This window comes from Carcharhinus amblyrhynchos, chromosome 17 (assembly GCF_965287045.1).
Source record: "Carcharhinus amblyrhynchos chromosome 17, sCarAmb.v2.hapA, whole genome shotgun sequence".
NCBI lineage: Eukaryota > Metazoa > Chordata > Chondrichthyes > Carcharhiniformes > Carcharhinidae > Carcharhinus > Carcharhinus amblyrhynchos.
Genome location: NC_137340.1, coordinates 5,623,889 through 5,643,115, shown reverse-complemented (window position 1 = coordinate 5,643,115; position 19,227 = coordinate 5,623,889). Strand labels below are relative to the sequence as shown.

The 19,227-nt window shown below is 40.4% G+C and overlaps 1 protein-coding gene across 2 annotated transcripts in view; it reads right to left on the bottom strand.

Moving 5' to 3' along the window:
- The window catches only part of jmjd1cb (jumonji domain containing 1Cb), a 298,027-nt gene that overhangs the window by 8,669 nt on the left and 270,131 nt on the right, over positions 1 to 19,227 (bottom strand). For both annotated transcript variants that reach the window (XM_080205413.1, XM_080205412.1), the window contains 9 exons: positions 18,385 to 18,496; positions 12,587 to 12,795; positions 8,812 to 9,093; positions 8,292 to 8,463; positions 7,905 to 7,995; positions 5,943 to 6,073; positions 5,739 to 5,855; positions 705 to 844; positions 12 to 185 (listed from right to left, as the gene is read on the bottom strand). In XM_080205413.1, the coding sequence (XP_080061539.1) occupies positions 12 to 185; positions 705 to 844; positions 5,739 to 5,855; positions 5,943 to 6,073; positions 7,905 to 7,995; positions 8,292 to 8,463; positions 8,812 to 9,093; positions 12,587 to 12,795; positions 18,385 to 18,496 (1,428 nt within the window). The remainder of the gene's footprint in view (positions 1 to 11; positions 186 to 704; positions 845 to 5,738; positions 5,856 to 5,942; positions 6,074 to 7,904; positions 7,996 to 8,291; positions 8,464 to 8,811; positions 9,094 to 12,586; positions 12,796 to 18,384; positions 18,497 to 19,227) is intronic.

Sequence of the window (19,227 nt, the reverse complement as noted above, 5' to 3'; positions counted from 1 at the left end):
CCTTGAATTACCTGACACAGTGCCCCTGCTGGTATGAAGACTGCATCACCCAAGAACTGGAAGATAGCCCAACTGCGTATTCCACATTCTTCATACAGCTTCCGGCGCAGTTTCTTGTTCAGGTAGCAAGTCTGATCACGGATTGGCTCATGTTCAAGCGATTCCTGACCCTGATCCTCATTAGCCTTTTTGATGGGGGCACAACAAACAAGTAAATTTTCTAACATCCCTGCATTACACTCAGTTGTCAGATACATCTCTGAATTGTGAAACAAAGTGTTCTTGTTCGAGGTAAGCTGTGATTTCATAAGAAGCTTTTTAAACTTTGACACAGTTTTGTTAACAAAGAAATAAATGAAAACAACTTCTCCCAGGAAATATAAAACTTATAGTTGGGCACATTACAGTAAGCCATCTTGTTTTAATAAAATTCCCTTGACAATACAAGACTTGAAAAATATCAAACAAGGCAATTAGAACATATATCCTTCAATAACTTGATGAGGTGATTTTACTTTGTGGTTCATTATTTCAATACAAATGAAAAGGAACCAATCCAAATTTCTTCAGTCCATAAAACTATGGAACCTAACCCATTTCCAAAACCATTCAATGTTGCTAACCATTTCGGTTTGCACCACAACATGGCAGATCAGTGCACTTCTGCTGAAGTTTTGTGCTGTCAAAGTGTATAAACTGCTCACCTTTTGTAGAAACTTCCTTATTTTGTTTGTATCTTTGGCTGAAAAAATGTGCCACAAAGCACCTGGAGTCTCATCACTATCCTTCAATCTTTTCTTTGTAGTTTCATCAATTTCATCTTCCTCAATTTTCGTCAAGATAGCTGGAAAAACAGAAATTGAGCACTTTTGCAAATGTGTTTAAGTTGATTTATTAGTGTCACAAGTATGTTCCAATGCACAAGCTTGATGGTTTTATGTTCAGAGTATGGCATTGAAAATAGCTGTTAGGAACTTGCAACTGAACAGATGATTAAAATGATTTCAATTATCTAAACAAGATACTTTACCCAGCACATGCATGTTCCTCTCTCTCTGCAGTCTAAATAGGTCTCTACATATAATAGATAATCCCCAAGCCAATAAATTCCACCAAGAATGTAGGAAAACATTTCTTCAGAGACAAAGCTTCAAGAACAACTATGCAATTTCAAACAGTGATATAAAATTCTTTGACCCTGGGATGACTTTATTTTATTAGTGAGTTTTCTCTACAGCTCCATGACAACATGCCATTAAAGGAAGATAGAAGGCAGGGAGTGCTTTCAGTATTTTTTTTACCACCGACAAAGTATTAAAAAGTGAGCAACAGGTTCTTACTTAGAGATGGATGTCAATTACTTTAACTATTGAAGCTCTGCTTTGAAACCTGCCATTTTGGTTTTCTCTTGCACCATAAAATTTTAAGTTCCAGGATGAGTTGGGAGTGGCTCATTATGTTGGTGTTTAGGAATTGATTGTCTTTGCTGCCAACACTGTACATTGTAGATGTGGCAATTTATACAGGCAGAGGCATAGTGGTATTGTCACTCAAGGGACCCTAATTAGAATTCCATCATTGTAGATGGTGGAATTTGAATTCAATAAAAATCTGGAATTAAGGATGATTATGAAATCATTTTGTAAAAAAACTCATCTGGTTCACTAATGTCCTTTAGGGAAGTCCTTAACTGGTTTGGTCCACATGTGACTTTAGATCCACAGTAATGCTCTCTGAAATGGCCTAGCAAGCCAGACAGCAAGCAATTAGAGATGGACAATAAAATGCTGGCACAGTCAGCGATGGCCTCATCTCATGAATGCATTTAAAAACAAAACACGCAATACTGCCTAGTGACCGCTGTTAAAATGTGAGGAATATAGTATTGTCTAAGGGATTTCCCAATCATGGATTGGGTTGTGGTTGTGAGCAGCTCTGGATATCAGCTGAATTATTTGAAATCAGAGTTGGGGATCTTCACATTATGTTATTAATGTTGTTACAAGGCTTATGGGTACCAATTAGATGAAATGGGAATTTTTTTCATTGCATTTTTCTTTTCCATCAGAATTATAATGTATATGCAAATATGGTCCTCTATTTCCCAAAAATCAAAACAGTCGTGCAATCAGCAGTTTTAAATATGATTTTTTTCTTTATTGGCAGCATCAGATACTCCATAATTACTGCATTTTTGATGTAAACAAGCAATCCATCCTCAATCTGTTACAAAAACAACCATCAATCTGTGACTACATTTCAAAATAGTGGTACTTAATTTGTTATGAAGTGCTTTGAACCTCAGGAGGTCATGAAATAAATTATATAAACGTAAGTCTGTTCTTTCTTTAGGCAGCAACATTTAAAATCTGATTTAGTGGTTTTCAGTTAATGTTAAGAAACAACTCCCAATGTATTGTGCTCATTGCACACAATGAATGGACAATATCATCTGATGGTCTAGTTCACAGGTATATTGACAGGTGTCATCAATAGCTCTTTGAACGAAGAGAAGAAGCAGAAAGGGAGTTCAAATATCTATTTATTTGATTAAGCTCTTTACTTATAGGCAGAAAATCTAGATTGAGATCTCAGTACAGTGTGCTACAATGTTGGAGGTGCAATTTTCTGGATAACATATTAAAGTACCATTTTGTCTGCCCTCTCAGGTGGATGTAAAAGATTCTGGGGCACAATTCCAAAGAACAGAGTTCTCCTGAGTATTACTAAAGCAGATATTGGGTCGTCATCATACTGTTTGTGGGAGCTTGATGTATACAAATTAACTGTCACACTCCTTACGTTACAACAGTGATAAAGTTCAGAAAGTATCCTATTGTCTGTAAAGCACTTCAGGACATTTCAATGTTTTTAATAGTGTTATATAAAAGGTCTTTCCTTCATCCAAACAAAGCAGTCATTGATGTCAGTAGTGCTACACTTAACCCTCCACATTTCCAGCTTTGTGTCTGCTGTCTTCCCAATGTCATAATGACCAAGATGGAATTTATGAAGGGAACCATAAGTGTGAACCTTATCCAAAACAGCATGTTGAAATATTAATTTATCCATGTGTCTGTGGACAGTTCCTGCCAACTCTTTCCAAGGCATTTTCCTTGGTCCATGTTTATAATGGAGACTGATAATGTAAACTTGTAATGCTGTCCTTATTCTTACTGATACATATGCGGTGGCTGGAGTTCACAATGTCAGCATGACAAGTTTACATCAGCAGTTTTCATTATAAATTCCAAAGTCTATGTTTATAATAGAGATTTAAAAGGGTCAGAATACATGGCTCAAAAACATGAACTTAATCACATCTTATATATAAAGGTCCAATTTTAGCCTCTCACACTGAAGAAAACATTACCGCAATACAATACTACAGGAGATTAAAGATTAAGTTTTGCATTCATTTACACAATTTTTAAATGAAACCTAAAACCACGGTCTACTGCTACACGTGATGAAATGCTGATTTCCTTCATCTGTTAAGTTGCCAATAAAGAGGAAATGGAAACTGCCCTGTCATATCCACTATTTCCAGTTTCCGGATCCTAACTGCCTCTTCTTTATTATGGATGTCCAATCCCACTATACCTCCAATCTCACCAGGAGGGGCTGAGTGCTGTCTGCTTCTTCCTTGAGTGACAATTGTTCCCTGAACAGGAAGAGTGTGCCAGCCCTTGGGAAAAAATGCTTGCGAGAGAGAGAGAAGGCTGCAGGGTAGGCAACTCAGAAGAGAGTTTAGAGGCAGCCAAAGGAGCTACCATGTGCCAAGGCGGGCTGTTTAAATAGTCCGTGTCAATGCTGTGGGACTTTGTCCCAGTTATAGTATAAAACAAAAGTAAGGCCTTCACATCCCTCAGCCCCATACATTCCTCATGCCCCCTCATGTCAACAATATATTTGATGTCTAACACATCCATTAGATAGAAATAAAAGGTATGCCAATGGATACTCGTCCGGGTCCCAGTTATGCCCATCTTCTTGTAGTGTGTGGGACACTCCTTTTTCCAATCCTACTCATGCTCCCTCTCAACTTTTTTTCCATTAAACTGATGACAGTATTATAAAAAGACACATGTTAGAAGTGCCAATTTGCAAAGATGGCATCATCAAAACAGATGCAATGGAGGTGGAGAAAATGAGAGGAAATAATGAAGTTCTTACAGGAAGCAAGGTGTAAGGAACGGGAGTCAAGGTAGCTGTGGGAATTGGCAGGCTGGTAATGAGTACTGATGGTGAGTCAATCACCAGAAATATAGGCAGAGATCAAGGAAGGGAAGTTTCAAAGATGGACTATGTGAAGGTATGAAAGAGAGACAACGAGCACGAGAAAGCAAGAAAGGTGGAATCATAGAATCCCTACAGTGTACAGAGGCCATTTGGCCCATCGAATCTGGAACAACTCTCCAAAAGAGCATTCCATCCAGGACCCCCCGTGCTATCCCTGCAACTCCGCACACTTACTATGGCTAATCCACCCAACCTTTACATCCATGGATGCTCAGGGGCAATTTAGTATGGCCAGTCCAACTAACCTGCACATCTGTGAACAGTGGGAGGAAACCTGAAAACTGGAGCACCCAGAGGAAATCCACACAGACATGGGAAGAACACAAACTTCACAGTCACCCAAAGCCAGAATCGAACGAGGTCCGCGGCGCGGTGAGATAGCAGTGCTAACTACTGGGCCACCGTGTGGAAATTTGAAGCAAAACCAATATTTTTTCCAAATCTAGACAAAATCATGAAGTGGCACCGATGTATGTTTTGTCCCAATACAAACCATATTCCTCCACATCCCTCCCCCACCCTATCCCCACTGGGTCATCTGTCACTTGTTCTTCAATTTTGCTTTCATACAGCACCAGTCTTTGTTCTCCCATTAACTCATTCTGATGTTTTGGTTTTATGCCACTACTAGCACCTTCTACAGCATTTCACGCTGCTATTAATGCTTTCTCTGTATCACATCCTACTTTGGTGCAATCTCCCCTAGCTCCCACCGATCAACTAGAGTCATAGAGGTTTACAGCATGGAAACAGGCCCTTCAGCCCAACTTGTCCACGCTGCCCTTTTGTTTAAAAAACCCCTAAGCTAATCCCAATTGCCCGCATTTGGCCCATATCCCTCTATACCCATTGTACTCACGCAACTATCTAAATGCTTTATAAAAGATAAAATTGTATCCACCTTTACTACTACCTCTGGCAGCTTGTTCCAGACACTCACCACCCTCTGTATGAAAAAATTGCCCTCTGGATACTTTTGTATCTCTCCCCTTTCACCGTAAACCTATGCCCTCTAGTTTTAGGCTCCCCTATCTTTGGGAAAAGATATTGACTATCTACCTTGTCTATTCCCCTTATTATTTTATAGGCCTCTATAAGATCACCCCTCAGCCTCGTACGCTCCAGACAACAAAGCTGCAGTCTCTTCAGCCTCTCCTTATAACTCAGTCCATCAATTCTGCTCCAGGGGCTTCAACCCTCTTATACAATGTATAAATCCACCATATTTCTCCCTTTCTTCAGCTCTAAAGATGGGTCATACAGACTCAAAATCTTAACTTCGCTTCTCTACCCAGAGATGCTGCCAGTCTGTTGAGCTTTTCCAGCATTTTCTGTTCTCGTTTCAGATAGACAGAATAGTTCAAAATACTGTAGGTGTGACTCTTCAAAAAAAAATCAACCCAGTTCACAGTGAAAATGAAGCGTTGAGAAATTACCTGCTCTGTGATTGTTCGCATTCCCTTTTGGGAGACCAACATAAACAAGCACATTGACTACATCAGCAATGTCTAGGTGCAGATTGATAGTTCCATGTTCCTTAGCAGTTGACTGTCCTGTAAATGAACACAGTCATTTAGAGAGTAGCCTTTTCCAACAAAATAGCACATAATTGTGTAGACTGCAGTGTGTGTCATGCTTACCATAAACACTGCACAGTCTGGGCCCTAAATCTGGCCGCACAAAGAAATTTGGTAGCCGGCATGCCAAGTTTAGATTTCCTTCTGGATCACAGTACTCCGGCAGTGGTAAATTTTTCATAAGATCATCAAACCTATGAGGAAATAAAAAAACAACTAATTGATTCTGTGTATGCAGGGAAAGAGACTACAACAACTTCATTACTCAAAAATGAAGATTATTGATGATGATCACAGAGGCATTTTTCACATCAAAGACGATTTTAACGACTACAAATTACAGTAATAGGTTATTCAGGCAGAGCTGCATCATAACATCAAAATAAGTTACTGAAGGATGTTGTTATAACAAAAATGGAGTACACAGATTCTAGATAACAATTTACATTTACACAGAACTTTTAATGTAACGAAGTATCTCAAAGCACTTCAGAGCAGCATCATAAAACAAAACATGACACCGTGTCACACAAAGAAATGTTGGCCCAGATTTTCATCCTCAGGGCAGGAAGAGTGTGCCAGCCCTTGGGAAAAAATGCCTGCGAGAGAGAGAGAAGGCTGCAGGGTAGGCAACTCAGAAGAGAGTTTAGAGGCAGCCAAAGGAGCTACCATGTGCCAAGGCGGGCTGTTTAAATGGCCCGTGTCAATGCTGTGGGACTTTGTCCCAGTTATAGTATAAAACAAAAGTAAGGCCTTCACATCCCTCAGCCCCATACATTCCTCATGCCCCCTCATGTCAACAATATATTTGATGTCTAACATATCCATTAGACAGAAGAAACAGCTGAGTCCAGGGAAAACATTTATGTGAATCACAGCTCTGGTTCTCTGATCTCTTCTGTCATTTCCACAATGTTTATGAACTCAAGTTAAAGAGGTTTCAAGCATTTGCAGTTTATGTTTTTGATAGTTTAAAGGGTATCAAATCGACATTTTCATTGGCCGGAAAATATCTTTAAGTGGAAAGTTACTTTTTACACATTCTCTTGTCACTATAAAGTTATTTGATTCTATGCACTGCATAGCGGTAAAGGGAGATGAAAGTGCCAATGTTTGACATGGAGGCGGGGAATGATGAGATAGACCTTTGAAACATACCTTTCAAAGGGTTCCCTAATCCAGATTATGATTCACAGTATCTCCGAGTTGCCATGAAGCATGATTCTTTGCAGTTTTCATGGAGTCAGGTCAGTATTTCAGACGAGGTCATGCCTGCTTTTGCAACAGAGCTGGCCTGATCAAAAGTGCAGGCTCATGATCTGCACCAGCATGTACCCTTAAAAAGCCCTGGTGAAATCCAAAAACTCCAGTAATGGGGTCAAGAATCCCAGAATCAGGCCCCCATGTCTTCTCCACAACTCCATGAAAATCCAGACCATTAGGTCAGTTAACCAAAGGCTGGTCAACAAAGAGGCATGTTTTAAGGAGGAGAGTGAGTTAGGCAGGGCAACAGACATAAGGAGAAAACTCCGAACCTTGGAACTTGAGCAACTGAAGGTAAGGCCACAAATTGTGAAGCAATTAAAATCAAGAATGCAAAGGCTGAGGTTTCACAGCTAGATGGGATATGGTGGCAAGAGAAAGAACGTAGACCTAAATGGTCTTTTCCCATAATTTTCCACATGCTTAATGATTTTTAAGGATGCAACTCCTCGTATACTTTGTCATAGGCAGGAAACAATTTCATCTATTACAATCCCAAGTTTTCAATTCTAGTCTTGCCATAGTGGCACATTTTCGGGATAAGGTACTCCAATGCCATTTCACATTATCCAAACTGACAGGTCAGAGAGTACCACTGACAAAGGTGGGGGGGCACGTTGCTGTTCACTATGTTCACTTTGGAATGGTACAAGTCAAAGACAGATCTGAAGGGAAGGATAAATATAGTGTGCCAATGCAACCAGGTATAAAGTCAGAGCCATTAATCAAATTTCTGAATGCATCCACAGCTGAAGTTTTTACCTAGAAGGCATTGTGGTTCTGAAATCTTCACCAGAGGGCCAATCCTTCAGCTTCAGTAACACAGACTCCCCACTCTTGGATTTGAATCGTTCTGGACAGAAAATAAAAAAACTTTAATCATTCCAGACGGAGTATAAATGCACTAAGTTCCCAAAACATAAACTACGTTGCTTCTTCCTGCAAAATATTTTAACTTGACTCTTTAGTGACTTTCAAATATTTAACCCACAAATGCCTGACGAAGACAATATATTTCACCATGTAGGAAAAAGCAAAAAACACTTTGTAAATGAAATAATGACTTCAAATAGTTAATTTAGTTTAATTGTAGGTTATAGTCACAACAGTCCAGAATTACTCAGTGATATCATGTGAACAGCACTCAACTGGTTAGATCTTCAAAACCATCCCAGAAGTCTTGAATCCGTACACTGGAAATTATACTGCCATCTTTGTAGTTAACTAGGTCAACCTTCTGGTCTCCAAATTCCTCACGAAAGCTTTCAGGTTTCCAAATATTGGAATTTAGTTTTTTGTGCACACCAGATACAAGAACAGGCTGAAGATTTTTCAAAGGGTGGAGAGAAGAAAGGAGAAAATAGATTTTAAAAAGAAAATCCTTAAATAAATAAGAATTTTGTTCTAATTTCTGATGGATTAAGTCTCAAAATATATTTGTATCAGATTCTAATAGGCTAATAAATAAATCATGTCAAGTTTAATTGAATGGCTGCTAACAGCAAACAATATCTAAACTCTCAATTATAATTAATACTTCAATGAAGTCATAACAGCATTACCTTCATAATAATGTATCCAATATCAATAGCCACAGTCATAAAGCCCAGTGGTAATGTATTAATTATTTATATCAGTTTTTACTTCATGAATCTCATTTTGTACAGACCTGATCTCGCCTCCAGCATTCTCTGAATATCTTCCAGTTGCTGGGATTTCCAGGATCTTGGAGCCAAAGTAAAAATCCATCACAAAGCCAAGAATGTGGTATTTCCGAATGACTTTTGCTGATCATATCTGTATTGAGCTTTTTAGCTTCTCCTTGTGAATTTTGCTTTGTTCCTTCTTTACAACTTAACTTCACTGATTTACTTGCTGGGATCTTATTTTCCACAACTGATGCAATTATGTCATCTAAAAGGTTTGGCATATTTCTTGCACCTCTGCCAGTCTATAAGAAAATGTACAAAGGCAGTACTGTCAAATACTCATCATGAACATGCAATTAAGCCAAAATGACATTGTATTAACAATGAAATCTATTGAGCTCAGAAGAACATTTTGTTGATTAAAATCCACTCGAAAAAACAGGAGTTGTATTATGATTCAATTACTTGTTGCTAGAACTGCACCAGTTGCAAAAAAAGCTTAAAAGACAACATAGCTTGCAGCCGACAGTCTGAAGAGTTGACATAATTTTGACTGAATATCCACTTTTAAAATGGTAACGTTGAAAGTAAATTCAGCGACAAGCAATGAATATGGCTGTTCATGTTCTGAATTTGCCGCATTTACTTCTACAACTGAATTACATAGGGTTAGTAGGATACATGGTGCAGAAACAGGCCATTCAGCCCTAGTGATCCATTTCAGCATTGATGTTTTACTCAGGGTTCCTCACATTTTCCTCATCTAAGTCTATCAAAACTCTCTCCTTCCTTTTCTCTCATATGTCTAGTTAAATGCTATATGCTTCATCACTCCCTGTAATAGCAAGCTCCACAATCACACCGGATGTTCTTTTTCAATTCCCAATAGGATTTCATGGTGACTATCTCACTGGATGCTCTTGCCCAAAAGTGGAAACATTCTCCCTATGTCCACACTATCAAAATCATTCATAATTTTAAACATCTGTTAGGTCACCCCTCAACTTTTTTCAAGAGAAAGAGATCTACCTATCAATAATTTCCTGAATTGCTTACCCATGCACTTCTGGTACCATCCTTATGATATTCTCAGCGTCCTCTTTATGATAGTGACCAGAATTGCACAAAGTGTGATCTAACCAATCCTGACTTAGCATAACTTTCCCACTTTACTATTCTATCCTTCTGGAAAGAAAACCTTATGCGTAGTTGCTTGTTTATGGCCCCACTTACCTGTGGCAGAACTTTCAGAGACTGGCATACTTGTACTCAGAGATCCCTTTCTTCCTTTACTCTACCTACACTCACACCTTGCAAACAGTATGATCTCTCTATTCTTCCAATCAAAGGTGTACTACCGCAAACTTATCTATGTGCAATTTCATTTGCCAATTTTTTGGCCCCATTTGCAAGTTTATGTCCTCTTGTAGTTTGTCACAGCCATCCTCAGCATTGACTATACCCCATTACTTCCACCCAATTTAGGGTTACCCAAACTGTGTCTTTCATTCCAAAGTTCAAATTGTTAATGTAAACTGTAAACAGCAATATAGAGTGTTGGGTAAGACCACTCTGAACAACTACCCTCAACTTCCAGTCTACTTTCTATCTTGAAGCTAACAAGCAATCCATCTTTCTACTTGTCCCAATTCTGCATTCTCAGACTCTCATTCATCAATGTATTATGGGGCAACTTATTGAAACCCTTCTGAAAATAAAGACACATTACATCCATGACATTAACATTATCCACACTGTCACCACCTCAAAAAAAGTTCAATAATGTTGGTGATGGAAGATTTTCCCATCTAAAATCCATGCTGACTATTCATTATTATACTTACCTTTTCTCAATGTCATTTCTCTCCTTTAATAGGGATTCCATTATTTTTTCAAAGATTGACAAACTGGCTAGTCTATAACTCCCTAGGCATGTTCTGCTTACCCTTCTTAAATATACGGATTACTTTAGCTATTCGTCTCTCCTTTGGCACAACATCTTTTTCTAACAAATTATTAAATATGTGCAATAATGCCTCCACTATATATTTCCCAGATTCTTTTGAAATGTGTGGATGTAATGCAACTGGACCAGAGAATTTATTCTCTGAAATTGACTCAACCCGTTTTTAAAATTTTAAATACACTTATTTCATTTTTCATCTCATCATTCAATGTCATGTCCACCTGTTCTACTTCCCTAGTGAATACTGAAGCAAAATAATGTAATATTTGTCATTTCTTCATCGTTACTTGCGGTATTATCCTGCCTATCCCTTAATGGTTGTATTCCCATCCTTTTCAGTGATATGCCTGTAAACTATTTTGTTATTTTATGTTACTTGATAATTTCATTTAATAATTCCTCTTTGCCTTCCTCACTTTTATTTTCACTTCTCCGCATAATTAGAGAGAATGCAAAGAGATTAGCAATACTCTGCTATCTATGCACTTGATCCATGCCTCTTTCTGAACCCTAATTGTTCCTTTGTCTTTATTCATCCCTTAAAACCTCACCAGTGTTTAGTTTGTCTTTTGTGAGTGGAATGGACTATTGAGGGGTATCCCATGAGTGGGTGTGGAGCCCCAGGGAATTCAGAAAGGCGGGGGGGGGGGGGGTGCAATGCACTTAACCAGCACATTTTTCAGACTTAAGGGAGGAAACCCACGCAGACATGGGGACAATCTACAGACTCTGCACATACAGTGACCCAAGCTGGAAATCAAACCCTGGCACTGTGAGGCAGCTTTACCAACCACTGTGCCACTATGATTGGAAATTGCACTTCTGGGCAAATTCCATGCAATCCTTGCCTAGTTGGTGGAGGTGGCGAGTTTTCCCCAGCTCCAAATACCTCCACCAAATACCCCCCAAATACAACACAATGCAGCTTGGATATTACAGCCCATATTTTTCCTGCATTCAGGTGAATGTCGTTTTAAATACTACCTGTTTGCCAAAATTGTTGCCTATTTTCTTTTGCAAAACTTCATTTTTAGCCTTTCAAAATCAGCTTTTTCTCAGTTGAAAATATATTTGTGCTTTGAAATGTTTTAACTATAAATGGATGATTACATAACCATTTCCATCCTCACTCGCTCTTGAACAGCTGACAGCTTTGCTGTGTTGGTTTACACCTCTTCCTTCCTACTGATGCAGCTGCTCTGCTTTGGGAAATGGCTTTCTACAGAAAGACAAACCCATGATCATCTGTATTATAAAACTCAACAAACACTTAAGAACATAAGAAATAGGAGCAGGAGTAGGCCATCTCGCCCTTCGAGCCTGCCCCGCCACTCAATAAGATCATGGCTGATCTGAAGTGGATCAGTTCCACTTTCCCGCTTTCTCCCCATAATCCTTAATTCGCTGTCTATCAGAAATCTATCTACCCGTGACTTAAATATATTCAACAAGGTAGCCTCCCCCACTTCAACAGGCAGAGAATTCTAGAGATTCACCACCCTTTGAGTGAAGAAGTTCGTCCTCAACTCCATTCTAAACTGCCCCCTGCCTTATCTTGAGGCTGTTCCCTCTAGTTCTGTTTTCCTTTCTAAGCAGAAAGAATCTCTCTACCTCTACCCTGTCCAGCCCCTTCATCATCTTGTAAGTCTCTATAAGATCCCCCCTCAGCCTTCTAAACTCCAACAAGTATAGGCCCAGTCTATTTAATCTTTCCTCATAAGCTAACCCCCTCATCTCCGGTATCAGCCTGGTGAACCTTCTCTGTACTCCCTCCGAGGCCAATATATCCTTACACAAATAAGGGGACCAAAACTGCACACAGTACTTACAGGGGTTCCTGCAGAAAAGACTGGGGCAAAGGCTATGCCAGCATCAGTTGAGCCTAACTGCAATTTTCCAGCTGTTGAGGTAAGTAAATCTCGCAGAGTTGAGCCATGTTCGTTGCTGAGACACACAGTAGGAGTTTTGCAGTCCTCTTTCTTGTCTACCTGGCTTAATTCAGCCTTCACTGCCTTAGACACAGATAATTCTTTGGTTTCTGCAACAAAACCAGAAGGAAAATAGATATTTATTGTGCAAATATACAGTAGTAATATAGTATTGTAACATTATTACAGCAAGGGAACAATCAATTAATCTAATATGCAAAATTGCTAAAACCAGCTGACAGTAAGAATTGGATTACTATCAGGATAATCTGAACGGAACTAATGTACAATATAAACTCTGAAAAAAGTTACATATGTGTAGAGGTTTTTCTTCATGTAATACTAAAATTCTAATGTACATTTGATACTGCAAAATAAGCTTTTATGGGAAGTGGATCCATAGCACAATCACATTTCCTTGCTGTCCAACCTGCCCATTTTATACCAGCATAGGCACATCTCTCAAATCACTCATATATATCTCTAAAATGTTCGCACAAATATTAGTTAGATCAAAATCTCAAATGTAACTTTGCAGACTTTACCCAGTGTGAGGCTATGACAAAACTATGACTGACAAAAATGCAAGATGTGCATCTCCTAGCAGCTAAATGCAAAAGGCAAAACTCCAAAAGACATCTTGGCGCATCCAATGAGACAGTCATTACTTTGTTCATGTAGCCTTTGTGAATCTTTAAGTGAACTAAATGAGAGATTAACAACTGCTATGCAAGCTATATTGGTTGGAAGTAAGGAACTATGCTACTGGGTGTTTATTCTAGGTCACCAAACAGTGGAAAGGAGATGGGGAAGCAAATGGTTTGATCAGTTTGTTTAAGAAAACATTTCCACCAGGACGGCAACAGATCAAGGCAGCAGCTGCTGGTGATGATAGTTTAACATGAAGTGACAACCATGCGTTGAGGCATCAAGACGTCAAGAGTTTTGCTTGGCGCTTCCAGCTGGCATTTTCACTCTGTATAGTCACACTGGGTAAAGTCTGCAAAGTTTTGTTTGAGATTTTGATCTAACCAATATACATGCTAACATTTCAGGATAGACTAGATGAGTAGTTTGAGAGATGCTCCTTGCTAATATAAATGAAGCAGGTTGGGTAGCAATGAAATCTACCCATGTCATGGAACTATTTCCCATGAAAACCATACTATAATATAAAATGCATATTGGAGCAGGTATGGGCAATGAAATGGTCTCCTGCCAGCATTACCCAAATTCCATTAAGAACTACTGAAGTCTGCATCAGAACATCAGTGACTGGGAAGGACTTCTGCAGCTTTCACAGAATCCCTACTATGCAGGAGGTGGCCATTCAGCCCATTGACACTGCACCAACAACAATTCCACCCAGGCCCTATCCCCATACATCTACCCTAGTTACCTGACATTAAGGGGCAAATTAGCATGGCTAATTCACCTAACTCGCACATCTTTGACTCTGGGAGGAAATTGGAGCACCCAGAGTAAACCCATGGAGACACGTGGAGAACGTGCAAACTCCACACAGACAATGACCCGCGGCCAGAATTGAACACTGGTCCCTGGCGCTGTGAGCAACAGTGCTAACCACTGTACCACCCTCATTAGTTTTATTAGTTTTCACTAGTTTTACAACCAGGAACTAGTAGAAAAAAAGCTAGGTGAGAAACAGAATTAATAACTTCAATAAAATTCAGAATCACAAGCAGAAGTTGAATATCTAGGGCCCGATTTTACTAACAATTTGCGCCCATTTTCAGGTGCAAAATCATGGTAAAATCGGGCGCGAGGCCTTTATCGTAATCTGCACCCAAGTCAGTGCAGATCGCCACTTTACCGAGACCCACAAATGGAGGTTCCGCGTCCAAATCGGGCACAATGATGATTTAAATGCATTTAAATTGAATTAACGAATTGCCCGCCCATCTCTATCAGCATTTCCCCCTTTACCACTGCGTTTACCAATCCGGAACTGCGCTTTTAGGGACCTGCTGAATAAAAGTCTGAGTCGGTGCTCCAGCCTCTGTAGAGCGCATTCAGTGATTCCAATGGTTCTCTGACCCTGTCCGGGGGTGGGGGTGGAGATGGAGGCGAGTCAGATCATTTTCTGGTGGGGTGGGGGAGAAGGAGTGAAGGGAGATCAGATTGTCTGGCGCGGGGGCGAAATCAGACGCGTCCTGATCGTTGTCTGGTGGTTGGGTGGGGGCTGATCGTTGGTGGTTGCGGGGGGAGGGCTGATCGTTGTCTAGTGGTGGCGGGAGGGTTGATTGTTGTTTGGGTGGGGGCTGATCATTGGTGGTGGGGTGCGGGGGTGGGGGGAGGGAAGAGGGAGGAGGAGGAGGCGGGTCAGTTGTATCTCTGGTGGGGGGAGGGCTGATTATTGTCTGATGGTTGGGGGGAGGGTTGATCGTTATCTGGTGGTGGCGGGGGGCCGATTGCTGTCTGGTGGTGGTGGTGGTGGGTGGGGGTTGCTGATCGTTGTCTGGTGGTGAGGGAGGGAGTGAGGAGGCAGGACAGATGTTCTTCTGGAGGGGAGGGGGAGCGAGGTCACTCCATTCTCTGCGGGGTGGGGGGAGGAAGCAAGTTTGTTGTCGGGGGTGGGGATTGGTCTGGGGTAGATAAGGGATACACACACGTCACTGTCCCCCTTATCCAACTCCCCACTACCCAGACTGGCTATCACCCCTGTCCCCTCACCGATCGCCTACAAAGTGGCAGCAAACCCCCTTGCCGCCAACTCCCCCCGCCAAATTACACCCTTACTCCTGCTTTTCGCCCCCGAGCCGCTTTCTCTAGCTCGGGAGTGATCTGACATGGGTGCATGCACAGTTCAGAGCTCCGACCATTCCAGCAGCGCTAAGCCCCACCCACAGCGCAGATCAGACTGGAGATGGCTGACAGCATATGGGAGCTCCTGAAAGCAGATTTCTGAGTCGGATCGGTACCAGGCCCAGACTCAGCACTTGGTGAAAATGGTAAAACCGGGCCCCTAGTTTCCATTATTAGTGACAGCGGTGGAAAATCCCACTTAGCAGGAAATGATAGCTTTATTAGCATATATTAAAAGCAGATTCTCCAAGTATAAGATGATAATGTGAAAGCAATCAATAAGTAATGTGCTTCTGAAGTAAAGATCCTTTTCTTTCACTCTTCCCTTTCCCATTGGGATCATTTAGCTTAATGTCATGGATAATTACTGAATGCTGATTGTTAACTTGCAGCTACCCCACTTCCCTGCTGATAGCATGAAGAGATGTTAAAGGTATACTGGGTTGGAAAGAACCATGGAGGCACATTAGGCAGATGACTGGGAATAAAATCAGACAAAGAGATACAGGCCATGAAGTTACGGTGGGCAAGTCTACAAGCTTATGGAAGCACTTTAGAGGGGTGGTGGAATAAAATAAATTAAAATTGGAAGAGAAACACAACAGAAATAACTTACAGATATGGACTGGAAAGGAAAAAGGAAAATCGATGGTCAAATTCATTACCTATTATTTTGCTCCACTGAGCTTGGCTTAATTGGTATCATTCCCATCTCTGATCAGAAGGTAGTGGGTTCAAGCCCAACAATTTGAGTATACAAATTTGCCCAACACTTCACGACAAAGGGAGCATTCTAATGCAAGAGGTATTGCTGTCTGCTCTGTTGAAGTGAAGAGCCCATGACATTAACCAAATCTCTATAACAATTTTACCTCTCTCAACCAATACCATCAAAAATGGATTAACAACCTATTCATCTCACTGCTAGTTGTGGGATCCCAATTCATGCAAATTACTTATTGTATTTGTCAAAATACAGCAAATCAGAGAATGGCAAAGTAATTCATTCCAGATAAAACACCTCGAGACACATCTGAAAGTAGATTTAAGGGGTGAAAGACCACATAGATCATGTTACAGTCTTCCAGATTTAATATCCCTCTAGATGGCCACGAAGCATGATGGCTTCTTGCAAGTTGCCCCCAACACACATCCTAATTCAATCTTTTACTCTCGTTCTAGGCTTTTAAAACTGTACTCTAACCCTTTATAAACTCTAATAATGCTCTTTTTCAATCTCTTACCGATTTGGTACTTCCCAACTGCCAAACTTTTGAATTGGATAGATTAAATTGATCTTTCTTTACACCTTAGCTATGACTGTAACACTACATTCTGCACCTTCTTTCCTTCTCCCGTGTATTCTATAAACAGTTATGCTTTGTCTATATAGCGTGCAAGTGACGAGACTTTTCACTGTATACCAATACATGTGACGATAATAAATCAAATCAAAATCAACAATAATTTCAGATCCTAACTACTGCTCCGAATTTTCATGCAGGTAATGATTATTTTGTCACGTAAGCTCCTCTAGACACATTAGCCTTGGACACAATTTTATGAGCCATTGGAGAATTCCATTCTGTGAGCCTCACCCGCCCCGATTCCGGGGCCCAGGGCAGGTGTGGTGGTAAAATTCCAGCTTTTGTTTCATGACTTGACACCTAACCACTCCTTTTATCTTACACAATCATCCCTTCCGTCATTTAACCTTCCCTGCCTTGACACCGAACCTATAGTTCTTTGCTCCCTATGCTCTCTTTCCATGTCACTTACTTAAAACCTGTTTCATATCTAGCACTTTCTAGGTCTGATGAAAGGTTGCCAACCTGAACTTTTAACTGTTGGTCTCTCCCACACACGTTGCCTTAACCTCTTGAGGACTTCCAACATTTTCTGTTTATATCTCAGGTGTTCAGCATTTGCAGTATTTAGCCTTCATATAAATCTCAGCCTTGCTTTATAATAACTGAAATTTCATAGCTCAGGAAATGGATTTGCATGGCATGCATATACTGCAATCCATATAAAGGGGAAATATGCTTGGATCTTAATGGGAAAAGCAAAAACAAAGAATGATACCAACTCATTACAAACACAAGTTGCTAAGAATCATTTGATTACTTAATCTGAAAAGCATTTGCTCAAAATTTCATATGCCCAAAGACATTAATGGTGGTGAAGGGGCAGCATGGTGGCACAGTGGCTAGCACAGCTGTCTCACAGTGCCAGGGACCAGGTTCAATTCTGGTCCTGCGTTACTGTCTGTGTGAAGTTTGCAAGCTCTCCCCAGGTCTGTATGGGTTTCCTCTGGATGCTCCAGTTTTCTCCCACAGTCCAAAGATGTGCATTTTAGGTTGACTAGCCATGCTAAATTGACCCTTAATGTAAATTAGAAGGATTAGTGGGTAAATATATGGGGTTACAGAGGTAGGGCCTGGGTAGAATGCTCTATCAGAGAGTTGATGCAGGTTCGATGGGCCAAATTACAAACTGCATTGTAGGGATTCTATGATTCAGGATGCATGTAGCAGGATGCATTTTAAATTTTGAGAAATTGGCAAAAGGTGGGGAAAAATAAGAAACTCCCTGTGAGTTTTTAGTGACGTCCACAAAAAAAACTTTTACATGATCCTCAGCTTAACTAATGCCATTGATACATGAGTGACAAATCAGGATTTTGACTTGATCCTTTTGTAGTACTTGAACTGTCGCTTCTTCAGCTTGGCCTTTGGCAGGCAAAAATGACAGTGATATAATTATTATAATTTTGCATTTTTTTCTTGTACCTATTTACCGTTCTTCTCTGGCTTTCTGATCTGCTAGATCTGTTAACCAGTGTAAGGGAGAATCAGATGGTGCGAACTTACTTTCTGTAGTGATGTCATTGTCAGGATTGTTGGAGCTGCCATTTGTCTTTGGATTCTCACATGCAGAATGTTGTTTAGCCACTGAAATGGCGTTGTTCTGATTTAGCACACTCTAGAATCAAACAACAAAAAAATTACAAAACGTAAGAACGTAACTTGAAAAAGACAAAAGAAACTAATTACGACATTTAGTACTGGGGAAGATGGACAGTAACATAAAAGTTATTGTCTATTAATAATTATTATTTCAATTTGAATAAATCCAAATGCATAAATATTTGCGCTCCTCCTAAGCAATCAGTATTCATTTCTACTAACAGCGGTTTGCCAACCCTGACTGACTGGCCCTGACAAAAGGTGCCCCCACTTAATTGGCTATCCAGGCTCCATTGCTGTTCCTTGCTGGAAACTAACTGAAGTTCCAACAGTAACTACTGCTTCTGGTGGTGCTGTTGGACTGGAGAGATGTCAACCATCTGATTGGCTATAGCTTTTGGAGCTACATGGAGGCAGAAGCACAACACTCCGCAATTAACTGCCTGACAACCATAAATTACAGATGTAACAACCTAGGCCAGTGGAGGCAGGCTCGCCACCATCTTTTCAGCTGGTGGACAGGTCTACCGCTTTCAGATAAAATTCCAACCCTGGTATTGACATGTCACAGATTAGCCTGACCATTTTCAATTTCAAATCCACTGACTTGCCAGGTAAACTGCTCTTGCAATCCATTTGATCCCAGCCCAGATTCCTTTACAAATGGTCACTTTCTCTTGTCAGGGATATCCTCGTTACCACTGTTAACAGGAAACAGTGTAACGGGGACTGCCCTGTAATCCACTA